Source organism: Amphibalanus amphitrite, unplaced genomic scaffold, assembly GCF_019059575.1.
Source record: "Amphibalanus amphitrite isolate SeventyFive unplaced genomic scaffold, NRLGWU_Aamphi_draft 000092F_arrow, whole genome shotgun sequence".
Classification (NCBI taxonomy): domain Eukaryota; kingdom Metazoa; phylum Arthropoda; class Thecostraca; order Balanomorpha; family Balanidae; genus Amphibalanus; species Amphibalanus amphitrite.
In genome coordinates this window covers 175,093-200,921 of record NW_024881588.1, presented here as the reverse complement: position 1 = coordinate 200,921, position 25,829 = coordinate 175,093, and the positions used below count along the sequence as shown (strand labels likewise).

Sequence of the window (25,829 nt, the reverse complement as noted above, 5' to 3'; positions counted from 1 at the left end):
ACTCGGGGTAAGTGACGTAATGTTTCTTCTTTCAATGCTGTCCTCTCTTTTGCATCGAGTATTGTGGCGACTGAAGGGTATCTAACGGCGTTTAGTCTTGTCACAAACATCCTTGTCGAATCAGCGGTCTTCCAGTGGCTTAAAGGGTAGGGGAGAGCGGGGCCAGTTGAACCACTTTTTATATATTGACATGCACAGCGAGATCTAGTTTTCATATCGAAAAATGCACAATGCCATGAAAAAATATGCTCTTTTGGCTTTATTTTAAGATATGTAAAATTATGTTTCAAACATATTTTGCTGCCAAACGCATGCTTATAAAACAGCTCTACGCCCGTTTCAAATGACCCCGATGCGAGGGTCAATTGAACCAGCCCATGGGGTCAATTGCACCTATCCTTAACAATGGGATGTTTTCCTCTTTAAGGCCATTTTCTTAAGGAGATATTTTGTCCGGCTTACTTTTCCAAATGCTACATTCAATAGGTCGTTGGAAAGCTAAAAGTGCAAAGTTCCTCATAATAGGTGACATAAAGTACATAGACTATGGTAAAATGGGCGGATGAGGAAAATGAGAAATATCTCAGGCTATAGTGTGCTTTCAAGCAAAAGGCTGGAGAAAAAGGGGTAAAAAATTGAGCTCTATTAAACTACTATTTCAGTTTAAAAGCTCATTTCAAAGGTGGACTATTTCCTTTGAAATGAGTTCACCTTCACAGCCCCTGAACAATAACCATTGCAAAGGTCACCGGGGTCCATTGAAACGGCCTGTGGCCCTGTTTCAACTGACCCTCAGAGAAGCGTTTCAATTGACCCCATCCGCTCCCGCCATCTCGCACGCGCCGTAAAGCACATGTCAAACGAGCTGGAGGGACGGCATCATGCTGAATGAAGGGCCAAATAAGGTGTTATTCCGGAGCCAGGAGTTCTTCTTTCAGCAAACAAAGGCATATGAGATATCACAAAATATTCATGAAAACGATTTCTCCCAAACGCCCCTCAAAAACACAAAAACAAGTGTCAAATCAAAATTACCGTCCGTTTGCCGCCCAAACGCCGTTGACAAATGAAGTGGTCGAGCGCGGATGCGCACTGGTGTCGGCAACGCCATATGTTGCATACTGTTGAAAATAAAGCCATGTTTCATCTGACCCCGTGTTTCAACTGGCCCCGCTCTCCCCTAGTGGACAGTGGTGACAGTGCTTGCGTCGTATGTTTGCATTAGCTTCCGTTATGCTCGTTGTTCATCAGTTTGTATATGGTTTATGCGATCGGTGCATGCTATTTGTGTCGTCTTGCAGTCGATGCACTTTTGCGCGTGATTTTGCATTGCAAGTCATCCAATCCACCTTTTTCCTGGCGCAAGTCGAGATCCAATTACCTGCTGGCTGTTCCGAAAACCAGTCGTTCTGTTCTTGTGCACTGTGCAATGTGCATCGCTTACGTCACACTTTAAAGCTCGCACTCGCTACAGAGCTTTTGCTACAAGCTCATCGACTGTTTGTAGGTTAACTAACATGGGGGAGTACTCAGTTGTTAGTTTTCGCGTATATATGTACTGCTTTATGTGCATAGCTAGGTACTGAATAAAAACTGTATTGATTTAATGCGCAAAGGCCAAAGCGTCAATCAATAATCATGCCATGTTTGTGACTGATAAAAATTTGACAAAACATAAACACTTCTTTAATCTTTAACTGCCTCTAATAATTGTAAATAATCCGCGTATTAATCTACATTTTTCAATTTTTAACCCTTGTTTGGTAACTGACATTGTGGTACACGAATCGATCAACATTGCTAACCATTGAAAACATTCTAGGCTACCGCTATCTGAACTATCACTTATCAGTTGCTGTGCTGGTCACTAGATGTCAGCACGGACGCGCTGACCGCTGTGTCTCGTTTGTCGTCAGCTGGTGGAGGCCGACAGTCTCGGAGCGCGCTATCAGGCCGTCGGCGATGGCTCCTGCCCAGGTATGGCTGGAGCTCAATATTTGGGGTGCCATGTTATTTTTTTCTGAGCTTTCAGGAGGCTTGAATTGTTTGTATTACATTGGCTTCAATAAAACAAGTTGGCTGACCAGCAGTGAATACTGGCTTCGTTTGATGCATTTAGTATCACTGTCAGAACTGTGCTGAGTGCAGATGTGAATGAACTGAACGAGATTATTTACTTCATCTCAACTTTTATAGGCCTGCTCACTGTTGGCTTTGGAAAAAGTCCTGTATTTCTTTCACAACAAGCTAGCACCGACAACTAACCAGCTGCCGTCCCGTCGTCAGATGACGCCACCGAGGAGCCGGCTGAGACTCGGCTCCGACGGGAGCGCTGGCAGAAATTCTCCGCCACCGTGTACACTGTGTGGCGCAGCCTGGCGCGCGCCTCCTTCCTCGCCACCTATGTGGTCATGATGGTACGTATGGGCCACTTCCTCGTTACTTTGTGATCATCATGATGGTAGGTTTAATACCAGTTTCGCCGATAGTCTGGTCATGGATGAAGGCGAACCTTGTAGGAGGTTCTTTCATCCATGGTCTGGTGCGTTCGCATCGTTCTTGCACTACTCATGGACCTTTTCTACGCATGGTCCGATTAGTTTCGACAGCTATCACTTCTCGTTTGCGAACTTCAAAAAAATATCATTTTCGGCTGCACTTCTCGATCAACACCACGATTTTACGCTTCACAGACCCACCATTCAACTCTCTTTCTCTATTTTCTCAAGTACTGGTCGATCAAGTAGGTACTTGGGGGTACTTGGGTAGTGTACCAAAGTCACACTCCCCACATTCCACCACTGACGCTCCCCTTTCTCTCTGCCCCAGTACTGGTCGATCAAGTACCACAGCTACCTGACCTTCGTGTTCCTGCTGTGGGCACTGGTCGTGGCCGTTATCAAGAACCAGCGGAAGGTGATGCACCGCTCCTCGCCGTTCCTGGTGACGTACGCCCAGCTGCTGGTGCTGCTGCAGTTCGTCTACTGCCTCGACCTTACCGACCAGGAGCTGCCCGTCAAAATCAACAACTTCGACCTGCGAGACGTGGTCTACAAGCCGGCCTCCTTCCCCTGCGAGACGCTGTCTCTGCAGGTAGGCCGATTGGAAACCGAGTAATGGCGAGTTTCCGAAATAATTCAAAGCTGACGGCCAACTGTTTTGTCTTGTGTCCATTCACAGCCCATAGATGTTATGGCGGTTTTGGTTGTTTCTCTGACCCACGCTGCTCACCGCTCCTCAGCTGGTGTTTACCACCATCTTCTGGCTCACGCTGCGGCAGTACCTTCAGGAGGAGCGGGAGCGTCACAACGACCTCCACCTGACACCCAGACGTGAGTCCAGGCGATCAGAATGACTCGAGTGTAGAACTCTGGTGGTGTTGGTAATGTCACGATGGGCTACCCCACATACAACCTTGTTGAGATGTGCCTGAGCCCTGAGTTGTCAATTAATTCTGAAAGTTGTCTAGCTATGGACGAAATTACATTTTTCATTGAAATGGTCGTCGGCTTATGATGGTATCAACTGTTTGCAGCCTTCTCTTTCTACGCTTTTCGGTGCCTTTTCCTAGCACAAATGGCACATATAATGCCTGTTATCTTCAATACTGCTAACACCATGCTTTTCCGCCGCCAGGCCGTCTCTCGCTCGACGACGGCCTCCTGAAGCGCTGGGGCGTCGTCCTCTTCAAGGGCATCGTCCGGCTCTGGATCGTCGTGGTCGCCATCATGCTCTTCGTCTACGGCATCGGCGAGGAGCGCGTCGTCATCATACAAATCTTCTACATGGCTTTCTTCCTCTTCTTCATATCCATGTTCCAGGTACCTACTTCGCTCATCTTTGACATTCTAATTTTCATGACTTGCTGAGTGTTTGTGTTTTGAACGAGTCGCATGTTGCAGGTTTTGCTCAATGTGTAAAACAATTTAGCACTAGAAAAAATACGAGTGTAATTTCATAAATCACTTATGATTCATTTTAGTAGCTTACCACATATCATGAAATATCATGACAAGGAGCATCTGTTGACATTTTACCTATTTCTGTTTCCCCAGATATCGTTCCGGGTATGGCGCCGCCTTCTGTACGGATTCACGATGACGCTCATCCTGTACCAGATGCTAGTGCTCGTCACCATTTACCTCTATCAGTTCAAACACATTCACGAGTGGATCACCGACTTGGGCATATCGCAGCAGTGGCAGCGCGACCTGGGCCTGGAGGTGTACCAGACGGGGAGGTAAGCTGCGGCGGGGATGGCTCCGAGGGAAGGCCCCAATTTATCGTCACATCCTGTATGACAATGAATCTTGTATGGAACAAGCTAGTTAGTTAAATGCATTTCTACTTTCTAGTCTTAACTCTTATTGACCATTGTTACGCCAGCAGCTCAAATATGTCCTGCAATAACGCTTGGAAACATGGTTCACTGACATATGCCGTATTTATTAACTCTTCTTTACAGATTGTTTATCAAGCTGCTGTTCCCGACGCTGTTCATGATTGTGTGCGTGGTCTATATCCAACACATCCACAAGGACTTCATGGCACTCACCGACGAGGAGCGCTACCACAGGTTAGTGTGACCTGATATAACCTCGTTTGGCTCTAGGTGACAGTTTCATGTGTGATTGTTACGAGCACGCTATTCTAATATTAACGATTTGATACCATACTGATCGCCAACACCCTGTTAGGTTATGGAGCCAAGCGTTAAGTGTTTTCCTTGCTAGTGAAATTAATGCGCCACCATGAAACATATGCTCGTGTTATTCCTTATGACTGTGGCTTTGGATTTACATGCCAAGTCTGCCCTCCTCCTGCAGACGCCCGGAGCCGGCCGGCGCGCCCGCCTCTCAGCCCGCCTCGGCCGCCGCCTCTCCCGCCGGCTCGCCGACCGGAGAGCCGCCCGACTCTCCCTCGCCGGTGCCCGTGTTCAGCCCCTCGGCGGACACCATCAACAACACCGTGGACACCGTGGACACGGCGGATACCGCGGACACGGACCGGACAGCGGACACGGTGCAGCTGGCGGGCGCGGCGCCCGTGGCAGAGCCGGAGGAGGAGGAGATGGGCGTCCTGCCCGGTGGACTGCTGGAGGTGCCCACCACCGAGCATGGCCCGGCACTGGACGAGACCAGCAGCCTCAGAGAGATGAAAGGTGCGTGGGGTAGCCCTTCTGTGGGACTGCCTCCGGGAGATGAAAGGTGGACGAGGATGCCGTTTTGTTTGACTGTCTCAGGGAGATTGAAGGTGCCTTTTTTTTGTCAAGGGTATCGGAGGGTGAGAGATGGATGTAAGGATATTGCATAAGGGTATCGGAGGATGAGAGATGGGTGCATGGATATTAAAAAAACATCATATGGAAGATGAAGTAAGGTAGTGTGCGAGCGGTGTGGAGTGTGGCTCTAAAATTTGAATGCATTCATGGCTACTGGATTGTCGATCTCATCAGTTGATGCTGAACACATTTTGTTCTGTCAGGCTGGCTGTTCCACTACTGCGCCCGGGCGTGGAACCTGGCCTTGGCGCTGCTGGACAAGCTGCTCTGGGTGTTCTGCCGGCTGATGGAGATCCACGGCATGAAGGTCAACATGTTCGCCATCACCATGGTCACCGTCTTTGATGTAAGTGACTCGGGTGGTGACTGCTCCAAGATGGCCATGGGTGACAATCGTAGGTGCTACAGTCTGCCTGGTTAGTTATTGCAGTGTGGCTAGCTTTGTACTGAAGTGGCCAGTAAGACCGATGATAACGATTTCTGGTCCTGTTTGGACTGATATAGCGTGATCGGGACATGTCGTATTATGATATGTGAATATTATGTTGCTACCTGCCTTGGAGCGATGTAGCAAACGACGATGTCAATTGGCTTTTCAACCGGTGTTAAACCAGCTTTCTCTGAATCCGCCCTTCCATTCGGCCGTTCCAACTTGAAATGTTACAAACTGAGACGTTGTGCTCCGTCGCCAGGTGTGTGCGGTCCACTTCTGCCTGCTGCTGCTGGTGTGCGTGGCCCTGCTGCTGGAGAGCCGCGGTCAGAAGGTGTGCTGTGACCTGGCCATCTGCTGGGTCAGCCTGCTGCTGCTGCTGCGCATGATCTACCAGATGGACGTCATCCCAGGGGACCTGTGGACCGTCAACTGCACGGTGCGTAGCAGAAAAAAGTTTCATGTTAGTGAGCTCGCAACGTTCACAAAGGAGGCGAGGAGTAGAATACTGGGTGATAATTTACTCACCACTTCTTTGCGGCGCTAATTTATCTTCCTTGCTTTCTGCATATCGGCGAAGGAGAAGTGTGCCTCATTTGCCCGTGATCGCCTTTTTATTTGTGTTTCTGTCCGTTACAGTTTTCGATGCCCCACCTGACACCGGCGAAGGGAGCAGCGGCCCCGGCGGCGGCTCTCCTCCTGAACACCACTCACAACACCACCGTTCACGGCCTGGTGTGGTTCGGTCTGCAGAAGATGGACAGCCTGCCGCAGTACGTCACCGGATACATCGGTACGTTATATCGCCGAACGGCTGACGAAACACAGCGACTTTTCTGGGAAATTTGCAAGGGAACGCGGATTTTAAATTATCCTTATAAGATTAATCTACGTGGGAATGATAATTTAACATCCACGTCGTGGATGTTAAATTATCATTCTAATTTTAATCTAATTTCATTTGATAATTCTGCCTTGCGACAGTGGTCACTGCTTTTTATGATGCATTAACATCTCCGGTATGTAATACTTCTCGAATATTAGAACTGATGCTGGTCAGTTATGGAGAGTCTGTGAATGCAGCTCCTTTCCTTACAATCTGACTACATCTTCACCCCCCCCCCCCCCGTCCAGGCGTCATCCTGGTGCTGACTCTGCACAAGTCGGTGTCGGTGCGCGCCCTGTACCGCTCTCTGCGGGACGGACACGCCCCCACCGAGGGAGTGTTCTTTGCCGGCGTGGGCCGCGCCCACTCGGACCGGGGCCTCCTCGAGATGACCAAGTACCTCGTCAACTACTGCTTCTACAAGTTCGGCGTCGAGGTAAGCTATCAACCCCAGGGTGTTAGGTGTTCAGCCAAGTGCGTGAACAAACTGTTAAAATATTTTCCTTCTAGTGTATAGTGAACGTGCCTGGCGTACCGACTGTTGGGCTGTCCTTGTTGTCTGCCACGATAAGGAGCATGGTGGAGCTATTTTTGAATGTTATTTTGCTGGCTCATCTGAAGATATTTTAACCCGCGCACCGACGGGGGGGGCGGATATCCGCCCCCCCTGAGGTTTTTCGCGGATAGCGGGAAAACCGCGGCGCGTAGCGCCGCGAAATTTGGTATGACTATTCTCTCATCAATTTTACACATGTTGTGCAAGTTTGAACCTCCTAACTTTTAAGGTCAGGTCACCAGGTCACTTTGAATGACCCAACCTCAAGTCACTTTTTTGCAACTTTGTCACCGTGCCAGAGCTACAGTAGATGTCGGAGGCCTTTGAAAGTCGCAGGATGTTATTAGGTCATTAGGGGAGAGTGGGGCACATTCGTGCAAAAAATGGATAAATCCATATATCTGTTCGTCGGTTAGTGCAATGGCAAAATTGTTGATTGTAGTATGGAAAGGAACTATTGCAGATATTTTTCCTCTTTAAAAGTTATCCTCTAAAGTTATCGCTTCTATTAGAAAAAATGACTTTTAATAACTCTGAACTTTTGCACGAAACTGCCCCACCTATGGGGCACATTCGTGCAAGGGGTGGGGCACTTCCGTGCACCCTGCAAAGTTCGAGGAATTACCGGGCATTGCCAAAAATTTATCAACAGAAATTGGCAGGGGGTCCTTTCACTTGATTCCTTTCGACAAGAATGCATTGCACAACATATGTAGAAAGAATGGGCTGGCCAACAAGAATGTGCCAGCCGCCGGCCATTGACCCGCCTCGTGACCTTTCCAAGGACACCTGAACTACTTGTCACGACGTCGCAAGCAGCCGAGACTGAGTCAGGCGTCACTACTACAGATAAAGTCATAAATCGCAAAAACGAAAAAAAATATGGAGGAATGTGCCCCTAGGCAGTGCGTACACGAACCTGCTCCACAACGTTATTTGTAAAATATTTCAAAATTTCTTATTGAAAAAAATGACAGTTTTTCAACAAACTAGTTTGCAGCAGTTCCGTGAATGAAGTGAGCTTCTTTGCTCTCAATTTTGAAAAGTTAACCCACATTTCCGAGTCAGGATCACGAAAATGGTTGATATGAGAAAAGTTTGGAAAGCGCACGGATATTACAAATTTGCGTTTTTATCCAGCATGACCGCAGGTACAGTGTTGTCTTCTACAGTGAGCGAAGGGCGGCAATGATAGACATATTTTCATAATTTACCTTTAGCTCGTGCAGTCACTCGTCTTCCCATAAACTGCAAAAAACGAATGTGCCCCATGCACGAATGTGCCCCACTCTCCCCTAGTAGCTACAATTTGTATATCTCGGAATTTTGATGTCGGTGACCTAAGGTCAGGTCAATTTCGCGACCTCCCCATTATAAGTCAATGGGGGAAAAATCAACTCCCTGTTTTTACCACTAAAACGGGCCCCATATACCATACATGACTTCACATACGATCAACCTTCACTACCTTGAGGTCTGTTTTGCTGTTGGGCAGCTGTAAGGTCATGTGACGTCATCAAAGGTCACCAAAGGTTTTTTGACAATAACTCCTTACAGGAACAAGATACAGCCGCGCGGATGGTCTCATTGTGTTCAGCTCGTCAAGACGCATTGAATGATATACATGATGACCTCGAGGTCACGTGACCTGAGGTCAACCTTTGACCTTGACCTTTCGAGGTCAACATATATATCATTCGATGCGGATTGACGAGAGGATCACGATGATGCCCTTAGTTTGTTCCTATCTCGACTACTTCGAAAGTTATTCGAGAAAAACCCTCTCCATATCTAGCGCCGCCATTTTGACTTTTTCGACCCCTGTGACGTCATCTTTGACCTGACCTGAAAATGACCTTAGTAAAAATTGTAGACCTTGTCCGTGCGTATCCGATGCCGTTTACCGCTTGTCGCTATCTTGCTTCGTTCTCGAGATCTCAGGGGGGGGGGGCGGTCATCCGCCCCCCCCCCCGTCGGTACTAAGTTGGCGCAGACCCCCGTCGGTGCGCGGGTTAAGAATATTTTAATTCCACTTGCAATATTCTCTCGCCACCTGTTCATCTCGACTCGCTTACCCGTCTCCTCTGCGCTGCTCTCTCCCGCAGATCACTCTGATCGCCCTGGTGATCCTGGTCGGCGTGCGGCTGGACGTGGTCTCGGTGCTGTACGCCCTGTGGCTGTGCGGCCTGTTCAGCCTCCGGCGGCCGGCGCTGGCCCGCGTCTGGCCAGTGTTTGTGGTGTTCGCTGCAGTGCTGACCCCGCTACAGTACCTGCTGGCGCTCGGACTGCCCGCCGGACTCTGCTACGGTAGGGATGGGCTGGGGCATTTTCAACTACAAATACAGCTCTTTGATTTATGAAGTGCTACTAAGGCAGTTGGAATGCTTACACTGCCACAGAAGAAAATACAGAAGATTGAACTGCATTTGTCTTTTCAGACGTTGATATACATACAGCCGGTGAGTCTTACTTTTGGAGTGTTGTTGTGTCTCAAGCGTGTTGTGTGGTTCTTGATGGTTCACTGAACACGTGTGCTATTTCAGAGTATCCGTACGCGTCTGTAATGAACCCTGAGCTGAGACAGTGGCTCTACCTTCCCGACTACAAGGATCCGCCCGTAGCGCAAAAACTCGTGGGTAAGTCGGAAATGATATTCTTACCCGTGATAAAGTCTCTAAAACTCACGGTAAAGTTTCGACTATAAACATCCACCAGTAACGCGAGAACTAATCGTAAGTTGAATATGCGTTTCAGTTAAATTCATGTTAAGTGTTAACCCTATCGTCGATAATGGCTATTTCTAAACACTTGCATCTAATTTCGTGCAATTTAACTCTTCTTTTTTCATTCTTAGCACGCATTTTCTTGTACAATTACCACATTACGACCACTTAATGTACCTTGTTCAATGAACAATGTCTGTGAAAAGTTCATCACCCCTCAGCCCTTTCTCTAACATTCTCCCCTGGCTGCGCACAGCGGACTTTTTCCTGCTGCTGCTGGCGTGCTGTCAGCGGCGCGTGTTCAGCCGAGAGGAGTGTGAGCAGGTGCGACAGCTGGCCGGCAGCAACCGGCAGATCGACGAGCAGAAGCTCAGCAGCGGTTACGTCATCGGCGTGCCCGATTACATCACCAGGAAGGGGTACGTGCCGCTAGGATCTTGATAATGTCCTTATTGGGACATAATCATAATTGGACTTCCCACTTGGGAAGGGACATGTGGATGGGGTCATGTGCATTGCCTCTAGAAAGAATTTGTCCCGCTGGGGTTATGAGAAAATCGGAGTTGATAGGGTTTCTTTTCCTTATCGATTCTGGTGCCACCTTTTCACATCACCGATTTATTCAAACAGTGAGATGCCGTGGATAATGTACGCTGCTAGTTAACTCGTGTACTGTGTGTTGTGCGCGTCCACATCTGACACCACATCACCCTGCTGCCCGCCCTCGCCTGCAGGACGTACCTGGACGTGCTGAAGCGCGTGGTGTTCTTCTCGTCCTACTGGCTGACGCTGGCCGTCGTCTTCCTGGCGGGTATCAACCGCATCACGCTGCTGTCGCTGCTCTACGTGGCCAGCGCCTTCATCTTCCTCTGGAAGGGCACCGACTACTACCTGCTGCCCTTCAGGGACATCAGGAAGAGGTCAGAGGCGCAAAAGGTGTTCTCTGTTGCTTAACAATTCAACGGCTTTTTGTGGGCGATGGTGAGGTCTGCCTCTGTAAATGCTTCGCAAGTATCACTTGTTTCATATGAACATCATTCAATGAGGTTTTTAATCTTATTGTTGAGATAACTGAAACATAGCTGGTAAAAATCCGACTTCTGTTTTCTCAAGTATTGCGAGTCATTACTCACCGTTTTTATCCCGTACTACGATAAGACTCATCGCTTTGGTGCTTGACGGACTGCCACCCTCCTCTAACACAGGTGGATCCTGCTGCTGACCTACTGCGTGGTGGTGATCACACTCAAGTGCTCCATCTTCCAAATCATGGGCTGCGTCTTCCTGCCGTTCTTCATTGACCACGCGTGCTGGTTTGTTCAGCTGATGGGTATCGGTTGTCTGCAGCGGCTGGAGCCCGGCCTGAGACCCATCAGCGAGCCAGGTATGCACGTTTTTTTTTATATTTACCTGCTCCGGCAGTGACAGCACGCATTGGATGCATCCCATATCGTGACAAATCTAGATGTGTGGGATGGATTTACTTCGTTTGGTTTCATACTGTATGCAAGTTTAATGTACCATCCCTTTTCGAATAGGACTGTGATTCCCAAACGCGTGATGCCGTTTTACGGCCCAGTTGAAAGAAATAGTCCCGCTCTGCTAACCATTGCCAATCATGTGTTTTTCTTCTTTTCGTCAAAGTCTGTCACCTCTCCTCCGCCCGTGTTTCTCAGCCTCGTCGTCCGAGTGTCCGGTGCCTCACTCGGAGGCGGGCCTGCTCTGGGACGGCATCGTGTTCGCCTGTCTGCTGCTCCAGCTGCGCTTCTTCTCCAGCCACTACTTCCAGCACCTGGTGCTGGAGACGCGCGCACAGCAGATGCTGGCCAGCAGGTGGGAGACCATGGTGGTGATCCGGTGGTGCCAGAGGTTACCCGCAATATTGGTGTTATGGTCGTAAACGACTTGATTATGTTGTTGAATAGGTATGCATCAAAATAGGGCCGTTTATTGATATCTTTATTGATGTTATTGTGTGTCTTTATGATAACTTGATAGCTTTTGGTCAATCATCAACTTTCAAAAAGTCTGGGATGCTCATTTTGGAAAATTTTGTAACTACGAATCTGTTGTAAATCATTTCGTAAAAGTTTTCTCTTGAGTTTTAATTTGTGATGTGCGTACTTCAGCGGGGCGGAGATGATTGAGCGTGAGCGAAAGAAGAAGATCGAGAAGCGGCAGGCCGAGGAGGAAAAGGCGATGGCCGACATTCGTCGTAAGATGGAGCGGATCAAGGAACAACGCATTCAGAAACATCGCCAGAAGTACGACAACCACTACCAAGGTAGGAAAATGGGGACGGGGGCGGGCACTCCACTGGGAGGGGCGGGATTAACCTCTTTTTGTAATTCGCGCAGGTTTTGCGGTTAAGTCTGTTTGGATTTCACGATTAGGGAAGGTTAATGGACTCGCGTATATGAACGGGAAAAGATGTCTTTTTGGTAACTTTTATGGAGTAACAAGCTTTACATTTTTTTTTCGTTTTGCTGAGAATGCCTGTTTATTTTTGTTCCGAACCACACTAACACCTTTGACGAGATTCATTTTCATTGGCATGTGTTTTTTCTTATTTACAAATTCACAACTTTGTACCGGGTTTGCGTTTAACTTTTCACGTACTTTTGAGGATTGCATAGGGTTATTGGCGCTCGATGTCCCCTCTTTGTGTTCCTTTCACTGTTCTCTCTGCCCCGTTCGTCGTGGCTCACTAACATTCGTCGCTGTACCGCTGGTCCTTTGTGGAGGAGGTACGAAGCGTCTACGTTTTATTTAATCTATTGGGAACAGGGCTTTCCCTTCAGCACCGCGCACACTAACGCCGTGTTGGGGGTCTCAGTGTGGTGGTGTTGGCTATGCATGTGATACTGAGTTTGAAGTGTTTAACCCTAACCAGTGATCTGACCCACTGTTGATGATTTTTTGGGATCTACGATTGACACCTGTCTGAACCAGGCAGGAGCGATGACCGCTGATTTTACTATTGTTGGTTTGACGATTGATGTGAGCTACTATCTCGGTATTTATTCAGGCTTCCCTGGTGCCTCGCCTGGATGATATCCTATGACCACTTTTTAGACTCCTCTCTTGTTTTACTCTCATTTCTGTGTGTTAATCATTCCATGACAAACGGATCTGAGGGCGTCTTTTAAGCATTTCGATATAGTTATTCGAACGTTTCCATTGTTTTCTTTTCCTCTACTGATGTCTTTACGTCCGCATGATACCATCCATATTATTTCGTTCGGTGTTATTTCATGTTTTTTATATGCCGATACCGTGCACATTACGCAGCGTATACTTCAGAAGACATCCGAAGAAAAACACGGGGCTGATAGGCTGCATATGGTTTAGTTTTGGTTCGGATGATTTTCGTTTCAAGATTGACCTCTGTTGGATGCAGGTTTTTCTGTTTTGCTTTTATTCCGTTAGTAACGATCCAATTTTATCCTGAAGTCCTCGTCATGCCATCTTGTAGAACGGTCGGTGGCATGATTTCGTCTGATCCTAGCTATGCCTCAATTTGTATTATCCACATTTTTACTGGGCCGCTGCTAGCCCTTGGCCGGCTCCTTTCATTTTCTTTTGATGAGCACAAACTACCTATCTGATAAATTCCGTTCGGTTTGATCCCTCAATTCTGATATCTGTGCAGGCCTGAATAATCCGTCTGTTGTTCGAGCTGCCTCTGCAAAATTGTCCCGAGAGCTGAGGCTTGTTTTTTTTTTTTTTAGTAGTGAAACACATTTTTTTTATTTATTGAAAGCAAACTTTCGATCACCTAATCACATGCCATTCAGTCCTTTTCACTTTTTTGTCCACTGATAACATTTCCTGTAGCATTTTAATCTTGCACCAGCTCAAACATTTCCCCAGCCCGAGCCCACCACCCTCCCGGTCTCTCTCCGCCCACCGACCTCCCACTAACTACCTTGGCTCGCCCCGAACCGACCCCGGAACGGCAGCCGGCACCGACTCTCTGGTCTCCACTCCGCTCAACTCTCTGGCCACGGGCCGGGTGTGGGGCGAGCGCAGTCCGCGGCTGTCCCTGAACCCGCCCACGGCCGGAACGCCGTCCTCCACGGCGCCCACCTTCTCCCTGGACGGCTTCATGGAGGCGTCGACGTCGGTTGCGCACGGCCTGCCGACGGCCAGCGAGGCCTCGTCGGTCTCGTCGACGCCGGCGCCGCCGCTCGAGCCGCCGCCGCCGGCGCTGATCGGATACGGTAGCGCTGCGCGAGATATTCGGAGGGGTCCAGCAGGGGTGACGGGGAGTGGCGGGCTGGCCAAGGTGATGGAATGGTAAAAAGATAAATCTAATCGTTATTCATTCAACTTCCAAAGTTTCTAAGCAATTTATACCAGGTTAAGATGTAATGCATACGAATATATTTTTCGCTCTTGGTCAAAGAAAAAAAATAGATCGAATCGAGTTTCACTTTTTGCGCTTCATCATGTACGCCAGGCCGGCTCTGCCCACGCCCACTGTCCCTTATAAAAGCATGGTGTCGTGAGTCGTCCCTGTTAAATCTACTTTGTTGTGGTGATCGATAATAAGCCGTTTTGCGGCATCGTTAAACGGTTCTGTATATTGCTGTTCGTCCGTCCAACTCTACAGTAGTAGTTCTTTCCTGTCTCCTTATTTCTTGTACGACGAGAAGCGTCTTGTATGGACGCTTGGTCGGCTTTCGTTCAAGCTGTTGAAACGTGTTGTGGACATGGAACATCGAATGTGTAACAGGTAACTTGTTGCACGTGGATATCAAGTATGGTGGGCATCTAGGAGTCAGCTATATTACTGTCGCCGATGGATCTTTTACGATCCGTGCAATGATTTTAACTAGCCAGCGATGGACAATGGATAGCTATGCGACTTATTCCCCAGAAGAATCTTAGCTCATCGCTCATTTGCTGTCATTTGTTTCCGCTGTATACCAGTTATGTTCAGGTTATGCCCAAGATTCTGGTATGCCGTTGTGTGCCAACATAAACTGCACACACGGTATGTGTTGGTTCTCGAAATTGGCTTACACGTACCCTCGTTTTATTAGGCTGCGTGACACTGGCTTTAGGGACGATGTGGGTTGAAGTGTAGGAAGGCTGCGTTGTTTAGGGGAAAGTGACAGGCTCATATGCCTGTATTTGGTTCCATCTTCCTTCACATCCCGTTTTCTATACATATAAGCAAACCTTTTATTTGGAATGTGATACGTGGACACATTTACGCCCATGGGGCTGTCCTGGCCTGTCTGTACCTACTCTCAGGCCCGTACAATAGCTTAAAAACTACTTGCAACTGTTATTGTTCCAAATGAAGCCCGTAGGTTTAATCAAATCTCAGTTTAACTGTGTGATTCGCTTTGACTATTGGTGCTAAAGGGTTTAGATTACTCCACTAAGCCCAGAATTCTTTCTGGTGGTTGGCGATGACGCCGCGGGAATCTTTGTGTGTTTCGTGTTTGTGTCTCTGCGTGCTTGCTATGAACTCGCGCTGCTTTTAGTGTTACCGCGTCTGCCGCTGATTAACTAGTTGTTGCTCATCGATTGATTTTTAAGCTGCTGACAACATACATATTCTGTAATAAATTACCAGGGTCCGCTAATTAGTCGTCTACCTTCCGTGATAACAGGATATGTCGTGATGTCCTAAATGTCCGTATCGTATCACGGACGCCTTCTGTGTCTAATTGCATGTTTTCATTGTCCGTCTTAAATCCTTGATCGATTATTTTGGTAAACGTATCAGCATCCGTATTCCGTATGTATACTGCTCCATCCAATATTGTGAATGGGTGTTAAACATTTTTAACCGGTTGAGAATTATGTGCTTAAACTTAAGACTCTTGAGACCAAAATTATTGCTGAGTTACCTGGCAAACATATTGGACAATTGTGTATCCCCAACATTCACCACCCAGCTCTGTGCTCGCACCGCTTTGTGTCATTCGCTATGTGTCGCTTGCTGCACTAACAACTCGCCTCCCCTCTCCCTTCTCTCTCTCTCTCTCTCTCTCTCTCTCTCTCTCTCTCTCTCTCTCTCTCTCTCTCTCTCTCTCTCTCTCTCTCTTTCTCTCTTTCTCTCTCTCTCTCTCTCTCTCTCTCTCTCTCTCTCTCTCTCTCTCTCTCTCTCTCTCTCTCTCTCTCTCTCCGCGTGGTCTCTGGGGCGCGGGACGTCCCAGTGATCCACTCGTGTGCCGCTGAAGACCTGGAGCTGGACCTGGAACGCGAGCTGGAGGAGCCGCCCCCGGAGCTGGCGCCGCCCTCGGACGACACCAGCAGAGAGATCTCGCCCGGACAGGTTAGATTAACGAGAGATCTCGCCAGGGCAGGTTAGATTTACGAGGGATCTCGCCAGAGCAGGTTAGTTATTAAATTATTGCTGATATTGCCGATGTAAAAGTTGGTTCCAGTAACCCGAGTACGTTCTGAAAGAGTTTACAGGTGCTAAGTTTGATGTTTCATCTGTGTCCAGTCGTAAGTCAAAACACTTACGTTGCCTATGCGCAGCGCATGTAATGCCGCGTAATGTTTCACTGTTATTGTACCGCCCATGTTTGTTTTACACCTGAACTAACGCGCACATCTCCCCTCAGCTTCTCCTGTCGGGAATCATGAAGGACTTCAGTTCAGCGGCCGAGGACGCGAGGAAGGCACGCAGACGGTCGGGAGAGGAGCAGCTCTCTGCCCTGGGAGGAGAGAGCAGAGGAGGCGGCGTCCGGCGGCGCGGCACTCTGCAGAGAGCTAAATCACAGCACGCTCCCGTTGTGAGTATGGTGTGGTAGGAGCGACGGCAGGGAGGCTTACTAGGATGTTTGGAGAAGGTAGGCAGGCTGGTGTTGTTAATGTTTGGGTTCCATTGACGGTGTATCAAATGTAATAGGTAGGTGAGCGAGATAGGTATACAGGGAAGTACACATTACATTAGTAGCACATTCGACCCCATACCCCGCCGCTAGCAGCGGCAGAGCTCCCCTCAGGTCCGGATTATGACCTCCCTGCCCCATCTGACCCCTCTCTCTACCCTTTGCCCCCTCCAGCGCCAGGGCTCGCCGCGGGCCCGGCTGACGCGACTACACAGCGACCCAGCTCCGCGCACCCACTCGCTACCCATCTCGTCGCTGGCGACACTCCAGTCTCAGGACTCTCAGGACGACGACGACGCGCCAGTGGCGCCACACGACGGACGCGATACGAACTACTCGGACAGCAGCGAGGAAGAGGAGGGAGCCGGACAGAAAGGTGAGTGCGGGGATGCGGGGTCGTTTGTTGAAAATGTCACGGTGCTGAGATATTTGGTAAGTTACCCAACTATTTGGTTGCTTCGCTGTTCAGTCGAAACGCCTTTCCTGTTTTTACTTAGCTGCTTAGTGCTTATTGTACAGCTCGTGCTTGAAGCTCAAATGTTTCTCAAGCTATCTCATGGTTTTCGCTTGGATTTGTCCTCATTGATGCTGATCAAAACCTTCCATCCGCAATTTCTTTCCTCAGGACTCGCCCAACCTCATCCTTGATCATCCACCCCGTTTCGGACTGACGGTCACTTCCTCGCCAATCCAACAAGTGAGTTCAGCTCTAACAAGAGCTTGTCCCTTCAAGCTGGCCCGCATGTGCGTGGCTGAGTGGCCTAAGCTCTGGCCTCTCGGGCGTGCTAGTTCTGGCCTCTGGGCAAAAGAGGAGGCCTCTGGGCATCTCGTGGCCTAAGTTCTGAGCTGGTCCATGAGAACCAGCTCAGCCGGGTCGGTGCACCAGCTACTGGCTATATGAGCATCTAACCCGCTGTGTTGTGCTGATATGAGCTATTAGCATTATCATATGCCGTCCTTCAGTGCCTTTATACTTTTTTTAAGAGTTTTCCGACATAAGTAAGTAGGAGTAGGTGGGCTATTTCTGCTAGATGTCTTGCTAACCCCTGTCATGCTCATATGCTCCAGCACTGGCCTCTCTGCTGCGTCGCACCATCCTGGGTCTGAAGTCGGCCGGCAACTTCCTACTCGAGTTCATGGCCAGCATTCTGATCGCGCTCACCGTGAAGCTGAACAACGTGTCAGCAGACTACCGCTACATCGCCAAGAAGCTCTCCAAGCAGAAGCGGCGGCTCAAGGTAGGGACCGCTGAAAAGACGTCCGAGGCATCGTGCTCACTAACTAATAATCAGCTCGCGAAATGGCCAACAATTATGTGCAGCTGTACTTATCCTTGAAACATCACTGGGTTGTCTCTCTCGTGTCATTAATTAGTTATTGATTGTTTTGGCCCATGTTTTTAGATATTGTAAAAAATTATTTTTTACCGTTCAGTCGGCGTACACTCGTAGCAACTATTTGGTCGGCCTTTTGTCTTTTGGCATATCAAGGAAGGTTCCCTTCACCTACCTTTCGTTGTCACTCTCCTAACGACCGTCTATCTCTCTTTGTAATCCGTCCGTGACTGTCCGTGCTTTCAGGAGTCGTAGGAGCGCCCTAGCGAGTCATCCCCGCTGGCCCCGCCCTCTGGTGGTGGGGGCGGGGGCGGCCGGCCGGCGGTGGCGGACCCCGGGGGTGGGGGCGATACTCCGCTCCTCTACCTGACCCCAGAGGACACCCCGCGACTGACCGATCCGACCAGGAAAACCGGCACAGAGTATGTCTGAGGCCTTTGCAGTGGATAATGTTTTACTTGTCAGGGCGATCCACTACACTGGCATGGGGACGATTCGTTTTGATGCGGCATGCTCTTGAAGCTCATACGCCTTACGTTGCACTTAACTGAGAGTCATCTTTCTTTGCTGGCCAAGCCTTGCTCGATGTTCAACATTTCGTTGCATCATTAATCATTATTCATTATGCCTTGCGACCATCTCCGACCTCCTCCGTCCGGCAGACCCATCAGTGACGGCTCAGAGGACGTGGAGGAGGGCGTCAGACAGTCGGTCTCGGAGGACCTGAGCACGGCCAGCGCGCGCCAGATCCTCGAACAGCTGGCCGTAGCCCTCTGGTACGCCGTGGTCAGCCGGTCCGAGATGGTCGCCTACATCGTGGTCTTTATTAATCAGGTTAGTGGCGAGATGGAAACACCGAGTCATTGAATGGGTCGGTTGTGTTTGTCATTGTGGTGCGAAAGCTGTCTTGCTTACTATGTTATATTTGGTTTCGAAAGCTTAATTTTCTCTGCCATGTCCCGGAAATAAGTCAACTGAAAGGTTTATTGGGCTATCAGTTAATATTTCGACCACTGTTTTCAATTGGTTGTTAAATTGTTACGAGTAATCGGCACTGTGTTTGTTTTGTGTGTGTGCGGTTCACCCCTGTCTTTTCCCTTCTATTGACGCTCGTTTTGTACCTACGTTCTCTCCGCCAGATGGTGTCTGCGTCGATCCTGTCGCTGCCACTACCAATGATGGTGTTCTTCTGGGGCAGTCTTTCCGTGCCGCGGCCCAGCAAGACGTTCTGGGTCACCATGATCGCCTACACCGAGGTGGGCTTAGCCAATCTGCCGTTTTCGGATCCACTTGATCCCATGGTATTTTTCATTGTTGTTTTCTTCAAGGTCAAAACTTAATGGTGCCAGACCTCCATGGCACCCGTGCTATAGTTCGGTTGCATCTTCTTTGATGTGCATACACGCGCTGTTTTTTTTTGTGATTTCAGCGACATCGCAATATTATTTACGAGTCCCCATTACTCTTTACAAATTGCGGTATATTCAACGCACTTTGGGCTTTCATTGTCGTGCCGATGAATTATTGACAGAAGCCACAGTGTCAACCCCTGCAATGTCCTGCCACCAACCCCTCTGTATTATAACCACTACCGGCTCCTGTTTCAGACAATCATCATCATCAAGTACATGTTCCAATTCGCCTTCTTCCCGTGGAATCAGGTGGAGAAGCTGAACGCCCCGTTCTGGCCGCCTCGAATCCTGGGCATTGAGCGGAAAGACCAGTATGCCGTCTACGACCTAGTTCTGCTGCTCATCATTTTCTTCCATAGGTAAGCTTTGATATCTCTTCCTATCTTCACGCTGGCAGTTGCATTTTTATTTCATACCTATGATGACTTGAGGACTACTAGGCACGACATATGCTCATTTCTTTCTTTCGCTCCCTCTTTCTGTATCCTTGTGTGGGAAGTGCGATCGCGCGATAACCGCATTGCAGGCTGCAGCTGCTGTGAAACCCTTGACAATGCAGGTAGTTTTGCAGGGCTATTATTGGACGGAGGGTACTCAATGCTTCCTCATATATTTAGGCACATAAGCTTATTACGGTATGTCTAAATGCGCCGTATGTTGAGACTTGAGAGCCTAAGTAGTTATATCACCCTAAAGACACAAAGCACGAATTCTGCAACAAATCTGCAACAAATCTTCATTCTCATCATCTCAGCGCCCATCCCACCAGTATGACATAACGCCTCACTCCCGTCCCAGACTCTCCCTTTATCACCTCCATTCCCTTCCCCTTCGACAGGGTGGTGATGAAGACACTCGGCCTGTGGAAGGACGTGGATGACGCCGCTGAGCTGGAGACCCCGCCGGTGGTCCCGCCTGCCGACCACCTGGGCGCCACGCGACTCACCGTGGCAGAACGTAGCCGAGCCGTGGCGCGCAAAGCCAAGGGCGAGCTCATGGAGGGGTGAGTCGCCAAGGGTGAGGTAGGGGAGGGTTGGGGTCTGGGGAGACGGTAGAGCTGATGGAAGGAACCGTGCTATCTATTTATTTCAAAGAAACAGATATAGATAGGTGAAGTTCGTAGGATTTATCTAATTCCAAAACGAGTTCGACTAATTAAATGGCATAGTTCTGGCTTCTGACCTACCGGAATATTTTCTACTGGAACCGAGTACACCTACTAGAGATGTCAATCAGATACTAACTTTTTGGCATACCGATACCAAACCGATACCAACTTGGTATTTGGTATTTCAATCGTAACGTGTTTGGTATTTTGTTGGTATCGTGAACCCCCACTAATGTATAAGAGGTTAAGAAATCGGTAAAAAGTTGGTATTTCCCTCATTTTCCCAAGTTGGTTTGGTTTCGGTATTTGCCCATAGTTTTGGTTGGTATTTGGTTTGGTATCGGTATTCCGATTTTCCGTAATTGACATCACTAACACCTACTTTGCAAGTATTCGTGCCACTCTCACTTTATATGGGTACAAGTTACTTGTCAAACGAACTGGTGTCGTAAGAGAAATGCCTGGCTCAGTTCCGTTTGATTCAGATAGATGCATTGGTCTAGAGACAGGAAGCGTAGCTCAACGAAGTGTTTGTCCCATTTGCTTTTAACGCCGAGAACGAAGTAACAATGAACTGAGGTCAGCAGTTTGAAAATACAGTTATTTTTTGAATATGTGAGGATAGCTATTCCGTAATCTCGCCTTTCCTATTTATCTAGGCTGTCAAAGCATGCCACTAAGTATCTTGTAATTGACCAACAAAGGCGTAGCGAGAAGTAATGTAGCGGGAAAACGGCTTAACCTATTATACTTGGCTAGTTTCTAAATGTATTTACTGTGTACTGATTAGAGTCAAACTGATCGGGAAGATTGCCGCTACCGGTTAGGTAAGGAGAATTCCAAGAGTCCAGTTTTTGACGGGATCGATCCGAAAAATATAATGCTGTTTGTCTTGACCAGCTAAGGCTGGTGTAACTTGTTTGCAACCATATTTATTGAAGACTTAAACCGCAATCTGCCCATGTTATAATCCGTGGTGTTGTCAATATCTCCGTGATAGATTTCATTGGCTATAATCGGATTATTTTCAGCTTCAAGTTTTACGTGTCTGCTGTGGGCGAGTTTTTCAAGTCCCTCCTCTCCAACTCTGGCAAAGAGAAGGTGGATGTATACGCCTACATGTTCATCTGCGACTTCATCAACATATTCGTGGTGTTCCTCGGCTTCTCGTCGTTTGGCGTGAGTGTCTTTGAAACTTCTCAAAGTTCGTGCAATATTGCTCGAGAAGGCATTGAAGGCGAGCATGTTAACTGGCGTCCTTACTGTTGTCTGGAAGAGCTCACCTTATCGAGAAGCTCGTGCAAAACCATGTTAATTTCCGTCTGCGTAATACCTTAGCCTCCGACCTTTGAGATCTGACCCGGCGCCCTCCGCCCACAGCCGCCGCAGGGAGGCAGCGGCGACGACATCTCGTCGGTGGTGGAGGAGAACCGGGTGCCCATCCCCTTCCTCATCATCCTGTCGCTCAACTTCCTTCTGATCCTGGTCGACCGGGCGCTGTATCTGAGGAAGACGGCCCTGTGGAAGCTCGTGTTCCAGTATGTGTTGGTCGTTGTGGTACACGGGTGGCTGTTCTTCGTCCTGCCGGCGATGACAGACAGGTAGGTATTGATTTGATGACAAGGGTAAATGTTTGATTTTTCGACTGGGCTTGCGACCGATGGGTGCAGGATTGGTGTGGTTCGTTTTACTTCTTTCCGGACGTGTTTACTTGGTCTACTTTGATGGTTCATTTCAAAGCCTACAAGTGCTTGATTATTTTCCGGGGGCGTGAAATGACCATTGCTGTCGTCGCGCCCTTAAGCCCCAATAAGCAAGCAAAACAAGTAATTGAGTTAATGGTTTCGATGGAATAACATCTTGAATAACTGTTGCAAGATGTGAACATAAACGATCACGTCTTACAATGTCATCTAATATTCTTTGGCTGCTGCAACTACCTTGTCCTTGTTTCAATAGTTTTTTCTTTTAATTTAGGCGCCAGCTATTGTTCCGGTGATACGACTTGTAGATATCTGTAATTAGTGTAAATTTCCATTGTCTCGAGTGATTTCCATTCTTATATTTTACGTTATCTATGTCTAACCGTGTCGCCAACCACTTCTGTCGCAGGGAGTTCGACCAGGCGGTGGCACCGCGTGTCTGGTACATGATCAAGTGCATCTACCTGCTGTTCTCGGCGTACCAGATTCGCTCCGGCTACCCCACCCGAATACTGGGCAACTTCCTCACCAAGCAGTATACGTTCTTCAACAAAATGGCCTTCAGAGGGTAAGGGAAGACTGGAGCATGACAGAATTGACTGGATGAATAATAATTTTCGTTATGCTGGATGTGATTGATTTAAACTTAAAACTTCGTACAAGCTGACAAGCTTCCTTGTATCCCGACAGATTCATGCTTATTCCGTTCCTGTACGAACTGCGCGCTCTCATGGACTGGATGTGGACGAAAACCTCTCTGGACATCTTCAACTGGCTCAAAATGGAGGACATCTACGCGCACATCTTCCTGATCAAGTGTCAGCGCGTGCAGGAGGGGACGCAGGTTTACGTGAGCGGGGAGCCGCGTCGCACCACTGAGAAATGTGTGTTCGGCGGCGGCTGGCTGCTGCTGATCGTGGCTGTCATATTCGCTCCGCTGGTGCTGTTCGCGCTGAGTAACGCGGTCGGCCTGCCCAACGTGCCGTATGAGGTTACCATGGAGATCGGAGTCGGCGCCTACGAGCCCATCTTCCGGATGACGGCCGAACAGAACTCGATCTTGCGGTAAGTGTGTGAAGGGGAGGAGTTTAGGGTGGATAACTGCGTAATCCTGAGAGGATGTTAATTGGGTGTGATCATCAAAATCGTGCTTAAATCTGCTGGGGACACCCCATGGGTACGTACTCGTAGTACTTACGTCGTACACCCACCCTTTTAACGATTGGTTCGGTGTAAGACAAGCAGTCGCTATTTTCCATTTCATCTCAATTCTGCCCTTTATACTCGCCATTTCACTATTTCCATCGTTGGCTCTGAAATTCGACGATAAACCCTTCTGCTCGCATACGACGAAAGACAACGAACCTTACGTAAACGCTAGGCTTTCATTCCTTCAGCATTCATCCCATGCCTGAATAAATGTGCGACATTTTTCCATCTTACAGCATCACGGAGAAGGACCTGGACGACATCAGCTTCCACTACCGCAGCGACCGGCGCGCTCTGGGCTTCCTCGCCGACTACGATCATACAGACGTAAACGTCATTCAGCTGAGCGGCAAGTCGACGGCGGTCTGGGCCATCTCACCGCCCTCGCAGGTACGTCCGGCACGGCTCTCTCTCTCTCTCTCTCTCTCTCTCTCTCTCTCTCTCTCTCTCTCTCTTCATCTTCCACTTTTACTTGCTCACTTGCGTGCTCGTTCGCTTTCTTGCTGTTTCCCTTTGCTCGATCATGACTTAGCATACTTTATCATACCCTTGTTATGCCCGTCGCTACTCTACATGTGTAGGTAACCTAAAACGCTTAATCCGCAATTCGTCGCTACTTTGAGCTGTTGTGACTGACAGCTTTGTGGTCTGTCAAAGACTCTGGTAATCGTCACTTAAGAGTTGAGCCGATGCGAAGCTGTGTACGGTTTGGTTATTTCCTTTTCTGGCATTAACTGCACAGAAGGTTTCAACAGATGCAAAACATAATTCCGCTTGTTTCTAGTTATATAACCAAATGCATGCACGCTTGGCTCATGTCAAGCAACAAAGCTACTAATTGCTTTTTGCATTTTACATTGCTTGCTCCATGGATTAGCTGTATCGTATTACTTGTTCATGAGGATATCAATTCTTCTCCCACGCATTCCCTGCCGCCGCAACAATGCACTGCACAGTGCACATCTGGTCTCCGTACCGGCCACAAGTACTCACATTTCCCACAGACATCAGCTGACTGGGTTTGGCTTATCTCTCCATGACTGTATCGGCGCTAGGTGCATATCGTGCTTATATAATCATGCACGCAACGTTTCGTGGCCGAAGCGAGGGAAAATCTCACATTTGTCTGGGTTGGTACGCTGTCGCACCTGTTGGTATGTTTATTTGTGGCTATTTTCATGGTTTTAAGGCACAGCGTTGCCGTGTCAGTTTTTTTTTTGTGCCCAGCTTTATCTCTTTACTTGTGATTTGACCATTTCTGCGAAAATTGGCCATTTGCAATTTGTTGTTACCTGCCACATATCTTGAAATTTCCATTTTCATACCAAGCACGGCTGCCATCTTACATCTTCTTACCGGCTGATCTCTTATTTGATATGACGACTTTCTTTTAGAGATTATCTTCTTGTTGAATTCACGCCAAAGGTTGCAATGCTGCCGTATTTTTAAATCAATCTAAGATACTGCGAGGAAAATCGGCATTGATTAACGTAAATGTTATGTGCAAAATATACGTTATTTACATTGACTTGATTACATTGATATTACATTGATTTACATTGATACATTGACCGAGGTCCCCCAGATTTGAAATCGCCTACACCCATGTAGCGCAAAGTGCATTTATAATGTAATCTTTTTATCGGTGTCGGTGACACTGGGCGGATCACTTCGCAGAGCCACATGTTTAATGTAGGTACCATATGCGGTATGATTGCATTATATATGAATGTATCTGTTTGCATAGTTGTGGTTCATAGATTGACCTTAACGTGACCTCAAACCGTGATCCACAGCCATAAAGGGTTTCATCACGTTCCACGCGGAACTCACCTTTCACGGCAATGATCAAAGTCGCTCTCCGGAAACCAAATGTCGTTTTCCGTAAAGGTCTCTCAAATGTTCGGTAAAGGTTTTTGAAGCTGTGCGAAAGGTCTTGTAAATGTTAGCGTCCAACGTGAATTGCGGCAAAGGCAACCCATCCTGCTCAGTGGTCTGTGGTCGGTGGTAGTGCGCAGTGCCGTGGCCAACTCGTCTCCGCCGGGCGCCGATTCTGTTGTGCTCGAGACGTACATACTCTAGACGTGCTCTAGATGTGCTCTAGGTATGCCCAGGGATGCTGTCGCAGCCTGATATGCCCTTTGATCTGTTGTGTGTGACCTGATCTGTGATGTGTTCTGTGATGGGATCTGTGGAGTTTTGTAGTGTGCTTTTTTACTGTCTCTGACGCGCGTGCTTTATGTATGTTGTGTTCATTGTAACGTGCTCACTCTAAGTATTGTCCCCGGCTTCATAGTGGCTCTGTGGTGTATTTTGAGTTATACTCT

The 25,829-nt window shown here is 48.4% G+C and overlaps 1 protein-coding gene across 1 annotated transcript in view; it reads left to right on the top strand.

Moving 5' to 3' along the window:
* LOC122380130 (piezo-type mechanosensitive ion channel component-like) overlaps positions 1–25,829 on the top strand; it is a 101,543-nt gene that overhangs the window by 28,868 nt on the left and 46,846 nt on the right. The window contains exons 10-42 of the mRNA XM_043362970.1: positions 1,917–1,977; positions 2,287–2,417; positions 2,830–3,093; positions 3,242–3,332; positions 3,637–3,821; positions 4,056–4,240; positions 4,466–4,576; positions 4,827–5,161; positions 5,485–5,627; positions 5,974–6,150; positions 6,351–6,504; positions 6,846–7,033; positions 9,259–9,460; positions 9,697–9,789; positions 10,133–10,295; positions 10,611–10,796; positions 11,082–11,260; positions 11,553–11,709; positions 12,006–12,160; positions 16,077–16,171; positions 16,467–16,637; positions 16,911–17,112; positions 17,805–17,974; positions 18,326–18,492; positions 18,733–18,904; positions 19,210–19,326; positions 19,678–19,841; positions 20,321–20,485; positions 21,622–21,769; positions 21,971–22,191; positions 22,703–22,861; positions 22,984–23,358; positions 23,739–23,892. Of these exons, the coding sequence (XP_043218905.1) occupies positions 1,917–1,977; positions 2,287–2,417; positions 2,830–3,093; positions 3,242–3,332; positions 3,637–3,821; positions 4,056–4,240; positions 4,466–4,576; positions 4,827–5,161; positions 5,485–5,627; positions 5,974–6,150; positions 6,351–6,504; positions 6,846–7,033; positions 9,259–9,460; positions 9,697–9,789; positions 10,133–10,295; positions 10,611–10,796; positions 11,082–11,260; positions 11,553–11,709; positions 12,006–12,160; positions 16,077–16,171; positions 16,467–16,637; positions 16,911–17,112; positions 17,805–17,974; positions 18,326–18,492; positions 18,733–18,904; positions 19,210–19,326; positions 19,678–19,841; positions 20,321–20,485; positions 21,622–21,769; positions 21,971–22,191; positions 22,703–22,861; positions 22,984–23,358; positions 23,739–23,892 (5,640 nt within the window). The remainder of the gene's footprint in view (positions 1–1,916; positions 1,978–2,286; positions 2,418–2,829; positions 3,094–3,241; positions 3,333–3,636; positions 3,822–4,055; positions 4,241–4,465; positions 4,577–4,826; positions 5,162–5,484; positions 5,628–5,973; positions 6,151–6,350; positions 6,505–6,845; positions 7,034–9,258; positions 9,461–9,696; positions 9,790–10,132; positions 10,296–10,610; positions 10,797–11,081; positions 11,261–11,552; positions 11,710–12,005; positions 12,161–16,076; positions 16,172–16,466; positions 16,638–16,910; positions 17,113–17,804; positions 17,975–18,325; positions 18,493–18,732; positions 18,905–19,209; positions 19,327–19,677; positions 19,842–20,320; positions 20,486–21,621; positions 21,770–21,970; positions 22,192–22,702; positions 22,862–22,983; positions 23,359–23,738; positions 23,893–25,829) is intronic.